An 18751-nucleotide genomic window follows, 5' to 3' on the forward strand; every position below is an offset into this window, starting at 1 on the left:
AAAGAAGCAAGCTTTATTCCTTTGAAAGCATCCTAGGTTGTGATCCCAGTGCCCAGGGGCCGAGGCAGGAGGATTGACAAAAGTTTGAGGCAGCCTGGGCTACATAGTGAGCAGAGTGAGTTTCAAGCCAGCCAGCCAGCCAGGGTTACAGTGTGAGACCCATCTCAAAATCAGGAGAGAGAGAGAGAGAGAGAGAGAGAGAGAGAGAGAGAACTGCCTTACAATGAAATATCTGAATGCTAATCCACTCACCTTGAACAATTTTCTGTGTGATATATTCTCAACACCTCTGGAATCTCAAAAACTGAAAGAAGAAATGGGGGTAGGGGGCCAGGTCTCTTCACCCTCTCACTGAAAGCAAACCAGAAGAAATTTGCTCACCTAGCCTTTTCAGAGGTATTCAGTGGCACACCAGGGTCAGCGTGGTGCCCCAACAGGAATCAGATGTATGAGAATGACTCTGAGGGACAACCCAGTCTGCTGTCTCAGGTCAGCACCAGCAGGGATCAAATGCATGAGAGAGAGACTCTATCAGGAGTGACCCAGCAGGGACCAGCAGTTCCACCAACCCTGCAGGCTCCTGGGATTCCTCCCTTAGCTAGCTCTTTCTTGTGCCTTGTGCAATTAGAAGATAAGGACCTGTATGAATTCAAGCCCCGAGGTGGAGACTGGGAAACGTCTCACCCTCTCATGGGTCGGGGCCTAGAAAGGCAACCCTGGGCCTTGGCTTCACGGAGCTGTTTCCTCATACCTGAGCAGTCCACAGCTACATGCACCCCTCCCAGCCTGCACTATTTAAAGACAGCACTCAGGAACCCAGTGTGAGTCACAACACCCAGAAGGGCAGTGGCAGGCAGGCGGCTCCACTCACCAGATTCTGGCCCCACACACAGCGGGACTGTGGGAAGGAACTCCCTCGCCATGGCTTCCTTGGGGCAGATCATCTTTTGGAGGTAATCTCCCTCTCCCTCTCCTCCCTCTCCCTCTCCCTCTCCCTCTCCCTCTCCCTCTCCCTCTCCCTCTCCCTCTCCCTCTCCCTCTCCCTCTCCCTCTCCCTCTCCCTCTCCCTCTCCCTCTCCCTCTCCCTCTTTTTCTCTCTCTCCCCAGATTGAGAACAGTGATGGGGTCTTTGAGAGATGCTAAAAACTTGTGGGTTGTGCCACAGGGTCACACTTGCCCCCTTTTCTGGTCCAGCATTGGGACAGGAAGAGGTTAATAAGCAAGTTTAACAGCCCTGAGCAACTGCCCAGACTCAGGGAAGGTTCTGGTAGGTGATTTGTGATGAAAGGTTCATCCCTCCTAAGGCAGCTGTGGACTGAAAACTATGTGTCCACACTGGGGACTCAACTGAGATGTTCAGGCACACTAAACCCAGTTGATGGAGCTGCAGAGATTGGATGGAGAGCAGGGGCTGGAGGTGAGCAGGCAGATGTGTTTCAATGCTCTCCTGTGGGCATAATGTCTCTGTACTCTTGCACCAACTCTCAACTTCAGCCCAATCCCGGCTGCAAGATGGGGTCCTTCATTTTCCCAGGAGAGCCAGGAGAGGAGACCCTGGTGGTTATCGCTGCATAACCCCTGGCAAATTAAAGTAAAATAAAATAAAAAAGAGACAAGTCCACCTGCCACCCTCTGCTCCTCAGCTATATTCCCGGTGCCTTTCCCCATCAGGACATCATTTACCTCTCTGAGTGATAAGAGATGGAAAACGAAAGGGTTTTGTTGTTGGTGGTGGTGGTGATGGTGGTTCCTCCTCCACCCTACCCCTGCCCCCCACCATGAAATAGGTGGAGATTTCAATGTCGGTCCCAACTCATTACAGTTTTTAGGAAGACATGCACGCTGGTTCTAGGGGTTGTTTGAAGAACCAGTCTTCCAATTTGATGTGTCTTTTCCAGTTAAGAAAAGAAAAGGAGGGTGAGGCGGTAGAAAGGAGAGTGATTAACAATGGATCTGTGAAGAGCATCACTTCCCACACAGTCTAGAAAATTCCTCCCTTGAAACAGAATTCCACCCCCCCTCCCTCATGTTCAGCAAGACGTGGGGCAGAGGCTCTGCAGGATCAGCATAGGGGGGCTCTGGACAGCACCCCTCCCTCACCGTGCTGGGCCAACCCCCTGAGGAGCAACAGGTGTCAATCATTTCTGTCCAGACATCTCAGCCTCTGTGAATATCATTCAGAAGCGCCTGTGTGAGGAGCTAGCATTTCGAAAGCACTCCTCCTGCCGTATACTAGGTGCTTTGTTGGTATCTTGAATCTCATCACCCCGTGTAAAGGTTCTTTATGGCCCTGGAGCTATGTATATAAGAGGTGGGGCAGCTTTAAACTCACTCTCTGAAAACCCTATAAGGTGATTGCTCCTGCTCCCACCATGGTCTTCATCCCTGTCACCCAAGCTTAGATCCCAGGGGTGGGAAACAAGTGTCTCTGTTGTTCCAAGGTCAGGCATGTGGGCTTTCTAATAATACATTGCAACCAGCCTGACTGGTTTTGCTGGAGGATCAGCCAGAGGTGGGTGTTCAAAATGTGGGTCCCCCACCCTCTAAGGTTTAGATTCCCATTAGGACCAACAGAGGCTCCTCTTATTGACCCTGGTTGCCTTGTTCACCATTTGAATGTTGCAGTTGCAAAACCAGGGACAAGCCACAAGGGTGACAGACAGGGAAGAGGGACCCTGATCATCTCAATGGACAGTGGGATCAGAAAGCTTTGTTGTAGATACAAACAGAACCCATCTGGGAAAGCCAGTATCCTCTCTCAGTGCCAACTAGTCCTTTCTTTGCCACAATCCCCTTTATTCATACTAGCTCCTCTCATTAATAGTTCCAGGGCATAGTTCATGGGGGGGCGGGGGGCTTCCAACCTCTGCAGACCCAGCAGATTGCTCCCTTACTAGAGTTTGATCCTCCCAACTTCTATCTCAGAATATGCATGCTTCAGGGAAAGAATGCCGTGGCACATGGGGAGCTGTGTGATCCAGATTCTCCTGCCGTCATGGCTGTCCGTGGCACCAGCAGTCACTAATGGACCATTTGTCAAGTGCTGTTTGGAGTCCAAGGGTGGAGAAGTTAGGATCATTTATCTGAGGGTGTTATATTCTGGTGAACAGTATAACTGGGTGTCTGTTCTCTGTTGGGTGTCGCATTACACATGGGGGCAAAGATGACTAAGATGCTGACAAGAGTCTGACAATAGGGAAAGAGTCTCAGTGATCTCCATTTCTCTGTTATGGGACCATAGGCTCAGGGTGCCATGGGAGCCCTTCCTTGCTCGATGCATCAGGGAAGTTTTCCTGAGCCAAATATCTGGGCTGCGTCTTTAGACATGAATTAGTGGGGACTGGGTTTTTAAAAAGTGAGAAAGATACTCTGTGTAGAGGGACTGGGATAACTAAAACTCATGGGCCAGCACAGAAAGCTACTTGCTACTTTGTCATACCATCTCAAGATGAATGCTGAGATGCAGACAGAGAGGTGACACCGGGTCACACTTATTTACTAGACTGAGCTAGGGGTTGGGTGTTGGTGATGACTGGCCCTCAGAGATTCTCAAGCAGAGGAACCTGAATTTTTACCTTGGAGAGGCACAAGGCTGGAAGCAATGAGAGCAGGTGGGAGGCAGCTGCTGTCCTAATAACAAAGTCGGAGAACAGAAGAAGACAATAGAGACTTGGAGAAGGGAAGTGGATTCGAGAAACATGAGGGAGAGAAGGGTATGAAACAGTAGAAAGTGGGGTGAGGGGCAGGTCCTGGAATGAGTCCCCTGGTCCTGTATGGGAAGAGTGAACTGAAGGAGAGGGATGTGACATGGGAGGTCCTTACATTAGGTGCACATTGAGTCTAAGGTTCCCCTGGGACCATCAGATGATGACAAGAAAAGTCCAGAAAACACGGGAAAGAAACTAGGAGGGGTCGGGCAAGGAATGGTTGGTTCCCTGGGGGTGTCTCCTAAGAGTCCATAAGAGGACAAAGGGGCCAGTGACAGGAAGTGAAGAACACTGGTTTGTAGGGGTGGGAAGAGAAGGGAAATGGAGAAAGGCTGAATATCTGGAAAGGTAGAGAGATCAGAACCGAGAAATCACAAATATCAACAGAGCAGATTTCCACAGGCCATCAAACCTGGGAACCATGAAACCTCTCTAGCCTACCTCAAGTTATAGAAGACCATAGGACTGACGAAGACATGCAGAGAAGGAGACTACTGTATGGAGAAAGAATGGGTGTCTCGTGTCTCTGTCACTTGAAGTGGCTAAAATCAATGACAGAGGCTCAAGCCAAGGACCCCTGGAACTTTACCCTAGAGTCTTTGTCTCCCATTTCAAGCCAATCAGGCAGAATGCTTGGCAGCACCGTGCAAGCTTGCCCGGTGAGAGAATCTTACCTGGCAGAGCTCAGCCTTGGCCAGATTAACACTTCAAATCCCACAGAGACAATAGAAAATGAGTCCAACCTTTGTCTTTTGGAGCTTATTAAATAGAAGGCTCCGGGGTCTTAGGGACCCCATGAATACTTCTGTATCACCAGAGACACATTCTTCCTCACCTCTGCCTGCTGCAATGACTCTCACTTCTTTCAACAGCCAGCTCTGGTGCCACTTCAGCTTTGAAGTCCCTTTGGGAGTTTTCTAGGTACCTTAATTGCCCCTTTTATGTTCCCAGCCAGACTTGCTTATGAATGTTCTCTCTGAAGCTCATCTGCTTTCCTCACTAAGGATCAGAACTTCTTCAAGATCATTTTTTGTCAGGAAGAAGGAAAACGTTATCACTGTAGATACCTGTCTGAGCTCTGGCTTCAGACTGCATGGATCAATACCCTGGTCAATTGTCAATGCTTACCTTGTATCAGTGTCAGCTTCCCTAACTTTAACGAGGATAATAACAGTACATAATTGCTGGGGTCATGTGAATGACATGTGATAATTATGTGTCTGATATATCCTAATGGAATACAGATGCCAACCACTACCATATACATTATATGCAAGTTCCTCTATAATGTTTATTACATGGCCATAAAAACCTAGTGTCAATGCTATGACCATTTGGCTTTTCTATCCTTAAAACAGATGTTGTAGTGAAGGCTTTGAAGACCTTTAAAGAGCAACATGTGCATGTATGTGTGTGTTTGTGTGTGTCTATGTGTGCGCAGATATGCACACATGCACATGAGCATATAAAAACTAAAGGACATTGGGTGTTTTCCTCTATTATTTTTGATCTTCGTTTTTACATTTGATCTTAGCCAAAAGGCTGAGAAATGATACCACTGGTTACCAATGATCAGAGGTGGGATATTTGTTTGTTTGTCAACTCGACACAAGCTAGAGTCATCCAGCAAGAGAGACTCTCAGTTACAGGATTGCCTTTATAAGATTGCCTCTAGGCAAGTCTATGGGACATTTTCTCAATTAATAATTATATGGGAAGTCCCAGCCCACTACGGGTGGTGCCACTCCTGGGCAAATGGTCCTAGGATCTGTAAGCAAGCAAAGTGAGCACGCCATGAGGAGCAAGGCAATAAGCAGTGTTCCACAGTTCTGCATCAGTTTGTGCCTCCAGGTTCCTGCCTAGAGTTCGTGCCCTGACTTCCCTTTAAGGTAGCCAGTAAGCTGTAGGATGTAATCCCCCTACCCCTGCCAAGTTGCTTTTGGTCATGTGTTTATCACAGCAATAGAAAACAAACGAGGGCAGTTTCTTACTGAGCCCAAGGCTTAGTTTTTTCTGCTTGGCTGGCTAGCCAGTGAGCTCCTTGGGACCTTCCCATCTTTGTCCCCCAATTCTAGGATCACAGGCACACTTGGCAATGCCTTCCTTTTACATGGGTGCTAGAGGTTTGAACTCGGATCCTCTTGTTCATAGCAAGCACTCTTATCCACTGAGTCATCTCCCCACTTCCCAAGAGAGTCTATCTAACAACACTCTTTTTACAGCGGTTTCTTTGGGAGGGCGGGAGTCAAGTCTGTCATACGTTTCATATCTGTCTATGAGTCTGAGGCTCAGTCATTTTCTAAACCTGAGGATTTGAGAATGAGATTATTCTAGGTCTGACTACAGGGTTGAAGATCTGGGCGTTGTAGCAAGGGGCTTCTTTGTAAGTTTGGGAAGCCCTACTGTGTGCCCAGGTCAGCATTTGCACCTTCTGATGATATAGCGTTGTCAACTTGCTCTGCAGCCAGAGAGGCTAAGTCTCCAAGGGTCAAAGGGTATTCCAAAGATGTGACATATTGGGATAATCAGGGGACTCAAGGTATTTGAGCCCAAGAGAAGTGCAAACAAAGTGCTTTTTATTTTTATTATTAAAGCAAGCAAACCTTGAGGTGACTATTATGGTTAGATTAAGCAAAGACAAATACATTGAGAGAATATATCCGGTTTTAAATGTCTTATTATCCATTTTTGGTCATGTGAAAAAGAGCCAAGAATGTTTTTCCCAGGCCTTTGTTGTTTCTACAGAGGTAACGTAGACATGTCAGGGCATTTTTTTAAAGGTCCTTGTTTTTAAGTGCATTTACTTATCATAGTTTATGTAACTTTTTTTTTTTTTTTTTTTTTTTTTTTAAGAAGGCTGCCTTGTGGGAAGAACATTTTGTTCCCTGTCCATTCATAGCTTACAGTAAGGTCACAGCTGTCTTACTCAGGCTCCACCCAGCAGAATGCAGTTAGAGCTATGGGCCAATGACCAAGCATTCGGCAATGGTTCCTTAGCTAACCTGCCTCACACTCCTAATTATCTCCGTTTCATAGCTGCAGATACTGCCTCTCTGCCAGCCAATGCCGGGAACACACACGTTCCTAGCTTATGCCCTATACTGAGTTATAGAGATAATTCTCCTTCCAACCAATTTGCATCATCTCTTGCCACTAAAGCAGAACCCAAATCAGTACTGGTGAAAACTCACTTCCTGAGTGACTACCTGGCTGGCTGACAAGGATGCTCGGCTGAAGCCAGAGCCTTAGTCTCTGTTGTTTTTGTAATTGCTCTAGATCAGAAGTTCTCAACCTATGGGCTACAACCCTTTTAGGGGTCGGATGACCCTTTCACGGGGTCACTTAAGACCACCAGAAAAACACAGATATTTATATTACAATTCATAATGGTAGCAAAATTACAGTTATGGATTAGCAATGAAAATAATTTTTTGGTTGGGGTCACCTCAACAGGAGGAACTGTACTAAAAGGTCTCAGCATTAGAAAGGTTGAGAACCACTGCTCTAGATGGTAAACATAGCTTGAACTTTGCATCTGTATACTCCTCAGACAACCAAAATAAAGTGGGTAGCATGATGTCATGCTGTCATGTCATACTCAGAAAGGGATGTTTTTAAGGTCCTATAATGCTAGTGACCTTAGGAAAAAGCTGTGCTGCCCTAAGAAGACTGCTTTACCCAAGCATCAGGGATCTTCAGACCTGAGCATCCAAAGCCTTGTCTATGTTTACTCTTGACGTATGGGAAAAAAAGGAAATACTGGAGTTAGCCTGACTGGTCCATCTCCCCATTTCCCTGTTGTGGGACTTAAGTAAGCTATTCAACCCTAACCTCTACTTCCTGTCCGTAAACTGGGTGTTAATATTTTCTTAGCCTTCAGGGTTGGTGTGAAAGCTAAATGAATTGATAAATAACAGACCTTGTCATCTTGCAGTGTTGGCACTAGACAGGTCCTGCCTGCTCTGGCTGAATATTTCCCTGCCTTCCACTGTTTTTTAGGGAAAAAACAATGACTTGGAGGGAGGTAGAGTCAGGACCATTCCAAGAACCTTTGTGTCTAGAATGTTCTGGGTTTCACTGGACCAAAGTAAGATGTCTTATTTTAAGTTCTTGCTCTGTGAGACATAGGAGCATTTTCTGCCTCTGGAGACATTGAACAGGGTGGACTTGAAACAGCACACCTTGCCACAGTGACCCCAACATTCCACAGCAGCAGCAGCACCCTGGAATTATTGGAAGAGCACATTCTCCGCCCTCTCCAGGTCTACTGAACTGGATTTTGCCCAGCTATCCACGTTCAGTAGTCCCTCTGAGTCCCTTATACCAGCTCGGGCTCACAGAGCCCTGTAAGGTGGTTCCACTCAAGTCTTTGATGTCCCAGCAAAAGGGCAGAGGTCTAGTCCAGGTGGACATGAGCGCCACCTGGGATTAGTTATCATGCCTCATTTCTTTTAAAGATATATTTAAAACAGCAGTGGATTGGTGTTGATAGAGATGAAGGCAAGCACACGAGTCTCCACGGGTAGGAAATCCTGAATCTCCACCGGAGGGAAACCCCAGTTCTAGTTATCGTCATCTTTGCTTTTTGAAATTCCAAACCTAGGATACGTCAAGATTTACGATGGCACCGATTCCAGCTCATTTCTGCCAGTCCCAGCATGACACTAACGGCAGAAAAGTTTCCTCTCTTTCTTTTTCTATAGATTTAAAATGATAAATTTCAGGGCATAAAAGCCAAGAGGAAGACTTGAGAGGCAGCATCAGTGGTGTCTGGGCTCATCAAATGCCACCTTTTATCCACCTATCCTGATGCCTTGTTGTGGTTTCTTTCCCCTCCTGCTCCCAGAACGGTCGTTCCAAGCATCCCATCTCTGTCCTCTTCAGTCCTCTTACAAACCCATCCCTTCTCCCCGCCTTCATCTCAGGTAATTGTCTGGTTTTGTCCCTCACGGAGGAAATGGAAACTAGCAGACAGGTACTCCTTCATCTCTTCATTTCCCTGCTGCCACATTCACGGATGCCCTTTCCTCTGGCCTCAGGCTAGATGCCTGGGTGCAGATTTACCCAGCACTATCAAAGGTCAGTTCCACACGCTCCCCGTCTCTCATCTCCCAGCTCCTGCACTCTGGCTGCCACCATCCATCTTCCCTGTACCTCCATTACCCCAGTCAGCACACAGCCCAGCTGTCAGAATTTTCCATCGTAAGAAGAAAAACTGGCTCTCAGCCTTATAACTGCTCTGTCTGTCCACTCTATCTTGTTCTTTCCCTCTTCAGCAGACTTTTTGCAAGACTGGTCTACAGGGATTGAGCTGATTGGTATCCTGGTGGTTCTGAACACAGTAGAGCTAACCTGCCTGTCCATTCCTGGCTAAATTACTTTCTAGCTGTTTGGCCTTGGGTAAGCTACTTATCTTCTTTGTGCCTGGGCTCTGGATCTAGGAGCCATATCTGAGCCAATACCATAGGACCCTGTGGCAATTGTGCAAGTTGCATTTGATAAAGCACTTAATAAACCCTCATTGCCAGCTACCTGTGCAGCTGTGATTCTCCACCCTCCCCGCCCCCAACCACAACCACTTGAATTTTTCCTCCTCACAGAACCAAGATAGTATACCCATCAGTGCTCCATGTCACCACACATTGCCATGCCCAGTGCTGGCTTCTCTCTTTTTCTCTTGCTTGCCTTTATAACAGCTCTCAATACAGATGCCCTGTGACCTCCTGGAAACACCTTTTCTTCGTTTTCCATGACAGCACAGTCTCCTGCTTTCTTGTCCCTTCCTTCTTCACCATGACATGAGCCTCCAGCTCTTGGAGCCAGCCTCTGCTTCTCTACACCGGTGGTAGGAGTTAACGTTCTGTAGCCTGGGAACTTGCCTCTGGCACAAGGACCCAGCACATTATTCTTGTGCTGCGTTTGATGATGGATTTTTTTTCCTTTGCTAAAAGGCTCCAGGCTCCGGGAGCAGGATGTAAGAGCACAGGGACCGTCCTTCTTTACAGTGACTGGCATAAAGTGCTATAAGGCATGGGATAGTAAGTCAAGTAAGCACAAGTAGGCATGGTGGCTCGTGCCTGTGATCACAGTCCCCGAGAAGCCAGGGCAGGGTGTCCTCCATGAGTTTGAGGACAGCCTGAACCCTATCTCAAAAAAACAAGAAAGAAATTTTTAAAAAAAATTAAGCAAGCACTATGTGGTATAGGAAGAAACATCCTGTAGACCCCAGAGCAGCCTCAGTCAAATGCCCTTAAAGTTTGGGGCATTTCTAGGCAAGTCCTGATGGAAAGCTCTGTGGAGGGGGAGTTAGGCGAGGAATCACACCAAGCAAGAAGCTGGTCTTTGATTTTTGCTTCTACCTGTTCGAAGAACAGAGTTCCCATCTGCTCATTGCTCTTTTCTTTGAAGGTAGGACATGTCCTGCTGGCCGTCTCTGCAGTTAGGGAGAAGCCAGTGAATGGGAAAGTTGAGCTGTCCTCCTAATGGCTTTAGGGCAGGTGACCTTCATCTAAGACCTTTAATGTAAGCTTGTGGGGATTTAGCAAAAGCCAGCCAAGCTCTGCCTTGCTGCTGCAGACGCCTTCTTCACCTTGGGGCCAGCTCTGTGGGGCTCCCTGCAGAGGAGCTCTGTCCGGTGCTTACTAAGCCAGTTCCCTCACAAGGACACCGCACAGGAATATGGGGGATTCCTTGGTATCAGCTTGCGTTCCTTACCATCCCGCCAGCAGCTCGCCAACTACTGCTGGCCCAGAGCTTATGAACTAGGCTGTGTTTGGGAGTAAGACAGAGTTCAGAGGGGAAGATCAGACCTTCGGAACATCCTTTACGCAGAGAAATTTCCCCACTGAGGTCTGAGGACAAAGGGGTCCTCTTTAGTTATCCGGGCCTCTCTGAACAACCCTGTGGTGCTACTGTATTGAGTGTCCCACAGGCCAGGCTTTGCCTGAAGGCATGGGCAGAAGGACTCCTGTGCACATGAATAAGTTCATCTTCCACCAACATGCTACAACTGTGGCAGCAGTGTCCTGAGTAAGAATAAGAAAACACTTTCCATGGCAACAGGTTTATGAATGGCAGCCAGGTACCCAAATGAACCCACAAGACTATCCTGAGTACTAGCTATAATTGTGCATTTATGCTTTGAATGTTTTCTGTTTTCATTTGGCCTCACACATGTACAGTATTTTGAAACCTTTGAGATTCAGTGTTTGGGGTCTTGCTGAGACAGTTAATCATTATACGTAAAGAGTGTGGCTATTTCAAAGAAAAACCTTAGAGGTTTTAAGAAAGGAGCTCTTCAGGGCTGAGAAGATAACGCAGTCATTGAAGCGCTCTCTGTGCCAGCACAAGAACCTGAGCTCAGATTCCCAACACCCACATAAAAAGCCAAGCAAGGCTGTGCATGTCTGCAGTTTCCACACTGAGGAAGTGGACAAGGAAGGATCCCTATAGATACTCTTGCCCAATCTGTGAATTCCAGGTTCTGTTGAGCCTAATTCTGCCTCAAAACACAAGGGGAGGGACAATAGAGGGCACTGACTTGAGCCTTGCATACTAATATGAAAGTGTGTGCATGCTCCTACACAACTATGTGCTTACACATGAACAAGTACATGCATACCTTAAATGCACACACAGTAGCATTGTGTGCTGAGAATGCCTGTGGGTTTTGGAATCTATGTGGGTAGGCTTCTTTCTTCTGGGTGAGGAGAAAGGTGGGCTGTTCAAAGGGTTATACTTTAGGTCTTTAGAAAATCACCCACTGATAACTCTTCTCATCTTTGTGACCTGATATTTGATAAGAAGCAACTTAAGGGAGGAAGGATTTATTCTGGCTCATGGTTCAAGGGAATAGAGTCCACTGTAGTGAGAGCTGTGTTTATCTGTGGGTAGAAGGATAGGTGTTTAGAATACAGTTAGAGGTCACATTTAATGATTTAGGAAAACAGAAGTTTCTTCTCTAGAATTGCATCTTCAGCTATGGGTGGTTGGTTAGGTTAGTCAACATGGTCAGGAAGTCAAGATGGCAGAAACCTCTGAAGACAGCAGGAGCGGCAGGGCTTGCTCACTTCTTGATGCACCAGTGAGTTGGGAGAGAAGAACACGAGTACTCAGCTGGCTTCCTCCTTTTTAATTCAGTCTGAGACACCAGTCCATGGGATGACGCCATCCACAATCAAAAAGCTGGTCGTATCCCCTTCAGTCAATCCTCTTCAAAACACCCTCATAGATACTTCTAAGGCGTTTATTGGTGCCTTTGGTGTTCTTAATCCAATCAAGTTGGCAAATTAACCACCACAGGCCTTCAACTCTGCCAAGATCAATAAGGAGGCTAGAAGGTCTTAATGTGGTCTCAGAGCCTGGTGGTATTTGAAATTACTCTCTCATCTGGAAAGAGGGGAGCACTGGGGTTTTCTCAGGGGACAGTCTGGTATGGACTGAATGAATAATGGGTACCCTGCATTTTCACTTGTTGTAGATCACCGTAGTAGTCTCTGTCTGTTGCAAAAAGATGCTTCCCTGATGAAGAGTGAGAGCTACATTTATGTGTGGGTATAAGGACATTATATTGAATGTCTTAGGGAAATGGAAGCAACAAGTTCTTCTCTAGGATCTGTGACCTCTAGGTAGTTGGTTAGATTTGCAGTGTCACCATGCATGAGTAGACCTTAAGTCCATTTGGACAGCTGTTGGCTACCCCCAAGATAAAATGTCACAGTTGCACCATTGGAGACATCTTGTTGGTTTGGTCATGGTTATTCACAGCTTTAGAACTGTCAAGGACTGTTGATTGCTTCTCTCTCTTGGTAGCTTGCATAGCAACCTTCTGATGCTATGAGCTAGTCCTCAGGAAGAAGGCTTCCAGGTTAGTTCCAACTCGATTTCTCCAAGCCCTGTCTCCAAAGTGTGTAAAAACCTTGAACTACAGGCTCTCACATTCTTCTCTGTGAATCATCACAGAGCATCACAAGAGCATCAAGGGCAATGGAAACTCCCTGTACTTTCTGGAGTCCTTTGGATACCCATGACCAAGAATCAAAGGGAGGTTTCCTATGCCTGGGCTTTTGTCAGTATGAATGTTGGCATATTATCATCCCAAGTGGTATAACTCCTTTGTGTGTGTGTGTGTGTGTGTGTGTATGTGTGTGTGTGTGTAAGTAAGCTTATAAAATAATGTGTATGTTTTCTACAGCTTAAAAAATACCCTTTGTGTGATTTCTCTCTCTTCTCTCTTCCCTCCCTCTCCCTTTGTATAATTCTCCCTCCTCCCCCATTTAAAGTGCCCCTCGTGTTCCCATTTCCCCTTCATAGCACCTGTGTTTTTACCATGTAAATGTGCAATTTATGTAATGTGTGATTTTGTTTCACTGTGAAATCCAAGTGTAACATTTAAGGAAATGTTACAATTTCTTGAAGCCATCCATGGATTAATCATTGGGACTATTTTCTTTTCTGTTTCTTCCCTTTTAAGGCCAAACTACAAATAATTTTATATAGTTGTTGATACTTTTATAGTCTGTTTTTCTGTTGAAGATTCGTGTTATTAAAAGTAAATTTGGAAAGAATTTTTGCTTACTGACACAGCAGTCATAATCCTATATAGTGATCTGTTTTGCAATCCTACCCAGTTAGAAAATGACATGGTAGGCCGTTTGTACTAGTTACTTTTGACACCAATACACAATCGCTCTTGATGGAAGCAAGTTATGTTGGCTCATGGTTTCCATCTTGACCTGGTCTGTGGCAGTGGGAATTTACATCTTGAAGGAAAATAAAAGAGAGCTTTCAAAGGCCTTCCCCATCGATCCATCAGCCAGCTTCACAACCTCCCCAAGCAATAGCACCAACTGTGGTTCCCACAGAGAACATTTTTAGATCCAAACCATAATGTCACCACACTTCTTGGAAACTTGGTCTCAAGACCTGGTGAGATTTCCCCCACTTCTGTTTATTTATTTATTTATTTATTTATTTATTTTAAAGAAGTCTTTCATTTCTACTCAACCCAGTGTCTAGTTGGATGTAAGCATCATCTGGGTCCAAGTCCCACCATGCATGACTTGGTTACTCAGTAGTGTTTATACCTAGTATCTTAAGACAGTGCTTCCCAAAGTGACATCAATCAAAGTTTCCCCCAGAAGAGTTCTGTAGTCAAGCAAATCCGGAGGCGCTGAATGACATCATATTTGGACATGCGAAACCACTAAGGGCTAAGAGTGTTAGTTTGTGTTTCTGTTGTTGTTTTGTTTGCAAGTCAGTCAGAGCTTTGAGACTCCCTGGGCCATTCATGCCTGACTCACTCCCTCCCCTTGCCGACCCTTTATCTTGTTTGCTGCTGCCCTGTCAGAAATACACCAGGGAAAGTCCCTGGAAATGAGAATTATGAAAAAAATCAAAGCTACATGTATTAAGGTGGCATAATTAGAAACAGCCAGGGCCTTGCTATGTAGCCCAGCCCATTCTTGAACTTGCAATGCTCCCTTCATCAGCCTCCCAGCCGCTGGCATTGCAGGTATGTGCCACCATACCTAGCTGCTCAGTTGTTTTTGACCAATATAGTCATAATTTCAGATGGTTTAATCTAACATAAATGCCTCTGCGGCATTCACTATGGATATCAGTGCTAATGGCTTAAAGAGTTCTATCGAGGTAAAGAAATCATTATGATGAGCCTGGTGTTATCAAAACTCCATCTTCAAATTTTATATTTATTAGTATCCATCGGGACACCTTAGAGTTACTAGGGTATAGGAAAGAATAGCAACCATTGTTACATATACAGGGCTTGCGGGTCTAGAAGGGAGGCTGAGATACATTTACCTACGTATGAGTTTTATTGGCAGTTACAGCATCCTGGAATGCTGTGGGAGAGTTCTCAGATCCCAGGAAGAGCTTCATTAACTGAGATGGTCATGGGTAGCATGACGGGGTCCTGAAGGGAAAGCACTTTCAATGCCCCTCCGTTTCTCCTCATTCCTCAAGGACTGGAAGAATGAGAGCTTTGACCCACTCCCTGGAAGGCAGAATCAGATCCTTCATTTCCAGAGAATAAAGAGCCTCTTCTAGGCTTTCAAGGGTGAGCTCATTCTATGTGGCCCAGTCTACATATGAGAAGTCAAGAAAGGACTGTTAAAAGTCTAGCTACTGCTGAGCATGGTGATACAAACCTTAAATCTCAGCACTTGGGAGGCAGAAGCAAGAAGATCTCTGTGAGTTCCAGGACATCCCAATTTATATAATGAGCCCCAGGACAACCAGGACTACATAGAAAGACTGTCTCAAAAATAACAACAACAAAAATCTAGTTCTAACTCCAGGCCATCTTGGGTCTGAGAAGTATGGAGGTAGGCAGGCTTTGCTTGTAGCAGCAAAGGGGGAGGAGGGAAGAACCCAGTTCTTGTAGAGCTGCAGGATTGCAACACCCATTGTATATCAACTCTCTGGAGACAGCTGTAGGGGGATGTGGCTTGACTTCTGGGAAAGAGAAAGGAATAGCCAGATAGTCTGCAACTTAAAAAGAAGTAGACAATACACACAGATATAGACATAGACATATATTATATATACATATATATGTATAATACATATATGTATGTATGTATATATAAAAAAAATGTAAGTTAAAAAAATAGAAAGCATATTACTGAGTAAATCCCAGGGCAGCATTAAGAGCCTGACCTGACATTCAAACAACATGGTTGAGTAAGTGCCCAGTAGACCATGGAGATTGGAGTTTCCTTCTCAGAATCCCACATGTTTCTTACCCAAAGTCACCATTCTTTTCTGACTTCCCCTTCTCCAGCAAGTCCTTTTTGTTCATCCTATTTTGTTAGCCCTGTGCTTGTACATGTCTAACCTGTGGCTTTCTTTCCTCATTAAACCAGAAGGAGAATCCTTAGGTGGCATCAATGGCTCACCTCAAATGATTTACTAGACAAACATAGGAATTATTTGACTGCCCTCTCATTATTATAATTGCTAATAGTTCCTTTTTCCAGGAAATGGTTATCACCTCAGTGTATGGGTGTTCATCTGATCTGCCTGAAACCACAAGTTGAATTAGTCTAGATGCAGGAGGCACTAGATACATCAGCACTGGCTACTGATGCTTAGGCGGACACTGAACACTCACACAGCCAGAACTTCCCTATTGTCCGGAATTCTTTCCCCGGAGAGAGCCTTTAATGCCAATGCCTGGGTCTCATACTTCCCAATGGTCATCAGTTTGAGCCACACTCTACAGTGACTAAGCATTTTGACACTGATTTTCAGACACATTTAGGAATAATAGTGGGGAAGTAGAAGATGAAAGGTTTTTCTCCTATGAGAACACATAATTAATTAAATGGTAGTAATTGACTATAGCTTGGTGAGGTCAAATGATATGAAATAAGGCCATGGCAGTTTTGTGTCCTTACAGCAGAAGGAACTACCCAGGCAGGGTGTGCCTAGGACTTAAAAAAATTCACAGAGAAACAAGCCCTTTTGATTTCTCATGAAGTAGAAACAAAGCCTTTGACTTAGGCTCCCTTCAAAAGCAAGCAGTGGTGAATCTCCTGCCCTGTCCTATTTCAGTCCCTCAGGTCTCATTTGTCCTGTAAATATGGAAGTCAAATCATCTTAACCATATGCATGCAATACTCTGAGAGCAAGGGGAGGAGGCCACGAGAGCCATGGGAGAGGGAGTCATGGACACTGCTCCTTCTCTTCAGACATCTCCTTCCAAGTGTAAACTGTAATCCCATGCTAGTCTGTATCTCTAGGTTTCATATTATCATCTGTCAAAAAGACAGTAAGTGTTCTCACCGTGTGCTCCAGTGAGAACTTTATAGAGTGCAGACCACTGACCCGGGCATCCGCTCTGACAGCGTCCTGAGAGCATGAGAAGGAGAGCTGATGGCTTGTGTGCTATCTAAGAGAGATGTCAAACCTCAAGTAACATGAGGCGGAGGATGTAGGACGAAGTACAAAAGATGACCATGGCAATGATGTTGATGGCCACACACAGCACTCCTGCATGACCAAGCATATCTGCATGTTGTTCTTTGGGAAAAAGAGAATGTAAAAAAGGCACCAAGACTCCTCTACCTTGAGCTTCAAAAAGCAGAAGTTTGGACAGCAGAAGTGTCCCACATGCCTACTGTTTGTCTCCCACACATTCAGTTTCCAGAGTCATATCAGAGACACAGCCTGACATTTCAAATCTTGTAGAATCATGTCACCTCTGGAGGTGGCCTTTTGATGGGATTGACTCACTGTCCTGTTACCTCATAATCACAGCTTCTAATGTTGAGATCCTTCTGTGTGCTAGCTAGTCTCTGTCTCGGAGGACCACGTGCATTATTGATTTAACAAATGTTTATTGAGTAGCTTCTAGAAGTTTTACTTTATTTATTTATTTATTTATTTATTTATTTATTTTCTTTCTTTAAATTGAACCTGGCACACACTTCCTAGGGAGGTGATCATGAATGAACTATGAAGCCTCAGTTATTAGGAACAGACTAGGAAAAGGAGACAGATAAACAAATAATACACAGTGAGTGTACACTATGCCAATTGCCACCACAGGCTGGTCTGAGAGTGCTCTGATCTTCTTGATTGGGATGGTGGAACAGTGTGGTTAGAGAGACTTTTTAAAGGAGGCAGTTTAATTTGAGTATGGATTAGCCAAGCAAGGAGACATGGGAAGAAGCTCCAGACAAAGGGAAAAGACTGTGAGGTGGTATAAGGATGCGGGGAGGAAGAACTCAGTGTGTGTGTACCAGCCAGGTGTGATCAGTCAAGAGGTCACCCCCAGCCAGGTGTGATCAGTCAGATAGGTCACCCCCAGCCAGGTGTGATCAGTCAGATAGGTCACCCCCAGTCAGGTGTGACCAGTCAGAGAGGTCAGCACAAGCCAGGTGTGATCAGAAAGGTCACCCCAAGTCAGGAGTGATCAGTCAGAGAGGTTACCCCAGCCAGGTGTGATCATCTCAACGAGGAGAGGCAGGTTCTACCCTTCTCATTTTTTCACCTGAGTAAGTAAGGCTTAAAGTGACAGGGGAAAGCAAAGAGGACCCTTGGAAGGGTGATTAGATGACATGAAATCTAATCATTTTTAGAATAATTTGCTAATGAGCAAAGGGAAGCAGTTAGAAGCCATGGCAGCCTTCGGTTGGGTTCACAGTTTCTTTCCTGACCATTTTCTCTCAGCAACCAGCAATTTCATATTAGCCACTGCTTAATACAGCACTCCCAAGGGAGGTGCAGCAGAACCTAGGTAGACCTGCCTTCCAAACCCTTGCTCTTTTCTTATTTAGAAAATGCAGTGTGGCTTTATTGTCAGCAAGATTGTTCGGGCTGGGGAAGACAAGTGTTCCTGCTTAGTCGGATGCCTCTCAGGAGGCAATCACCTCAGTCAAGTTCATGGGGTAGGTAACAAGTGACTTCCCAGCAGCCTCTTGGAGTCCAAACCCCAGATGCCTCATTCAGCTGCCTGTCTGTAAAGTGTTTGAGGAAGGAAGCTCGCCAGCATTGGCAGAGAGTAGTCAGTATGAGAAAGGATGATCTGCTAGTCAAAGTTGGCCAGACCAGGCAGCTTCCTCTGGGAGAGTTCTCCTAAAACACAGAACGAGACTTAAAACTTTGACCAAAAGCAAAACAAGCAAACGAACAAGACTGGCTATGCTTCTTTGTATTTATGAGTGAAGACATCAACGAAACATTCCATTTTCACAACTGTAACAAACACATTATTTCCTGATATCAATAAATGCCGCACTTCTAAGTAAGAAAGCCAAGAGTCCCTCCCCTCCTCCCCTGAGCTGCATCTCCAGGCTCCACTTACCTTAATAAACACTTTGTCGGATAGCAAACATCCATTGTCCAGGGCAGAAAGCATGGGACCTACATTTAATATATGTGGCCTAGCCACTGGCTTCACAGTTTTCTACCCTCAAGGAAAATATGCTTGTGAAGAACAGAATTGCAAAATGGTGGCTTTCATGGCTCCCCAAAGGTGTCACACTGTGAAGTGCTCCGCTTATCCAGAATCCCAGGCA

General features: G+C 45.5%; 1 protein-coding gene across 2 annotated transcripts in view; it reads left to right on the top strand.

The window, feature by feature from the left end:
* The first annotated feature begins 832 nt into the window (after positions 1-832).
* Vtcn1 (V-set domain containing T cell activation inhibitor 1) overlaps positions 833-18751 on the top strand; it is a 64101-nt gene continuing 46182 nt past the window's right edge. For both annotated transcript variants that reach the window (XR_013109987.1, XM_076933026.1), the window contains exon 1: positions 833-953. Coding sequence is in view for 1 of the 2 variants with exons in the window: in XM_076933026.1 (XP_076789141.1) it covers positions 922-953 (32 nt within the window). In the remaining variant the exon portion in view is untranslated. The remainder of the gene's footprint in view (positions 954-18751) is intronic.

Source organism: Arvicanthis niloticus, chromosome 4 (assembly GCF_011762505.2).
Source record: "Arvicanthis niloticus isolate mArvNil1 chromosome 4, mArvNil1.pat.X, whole genome shotgun sequence".
Taxonomy (NCBI): domain Eukaryota; kingdom Metazoa; phylum Chordata; class Mammalia; order Rodentia; family Muridae; genus Arvicanthis; species Arvicanthis niloticus.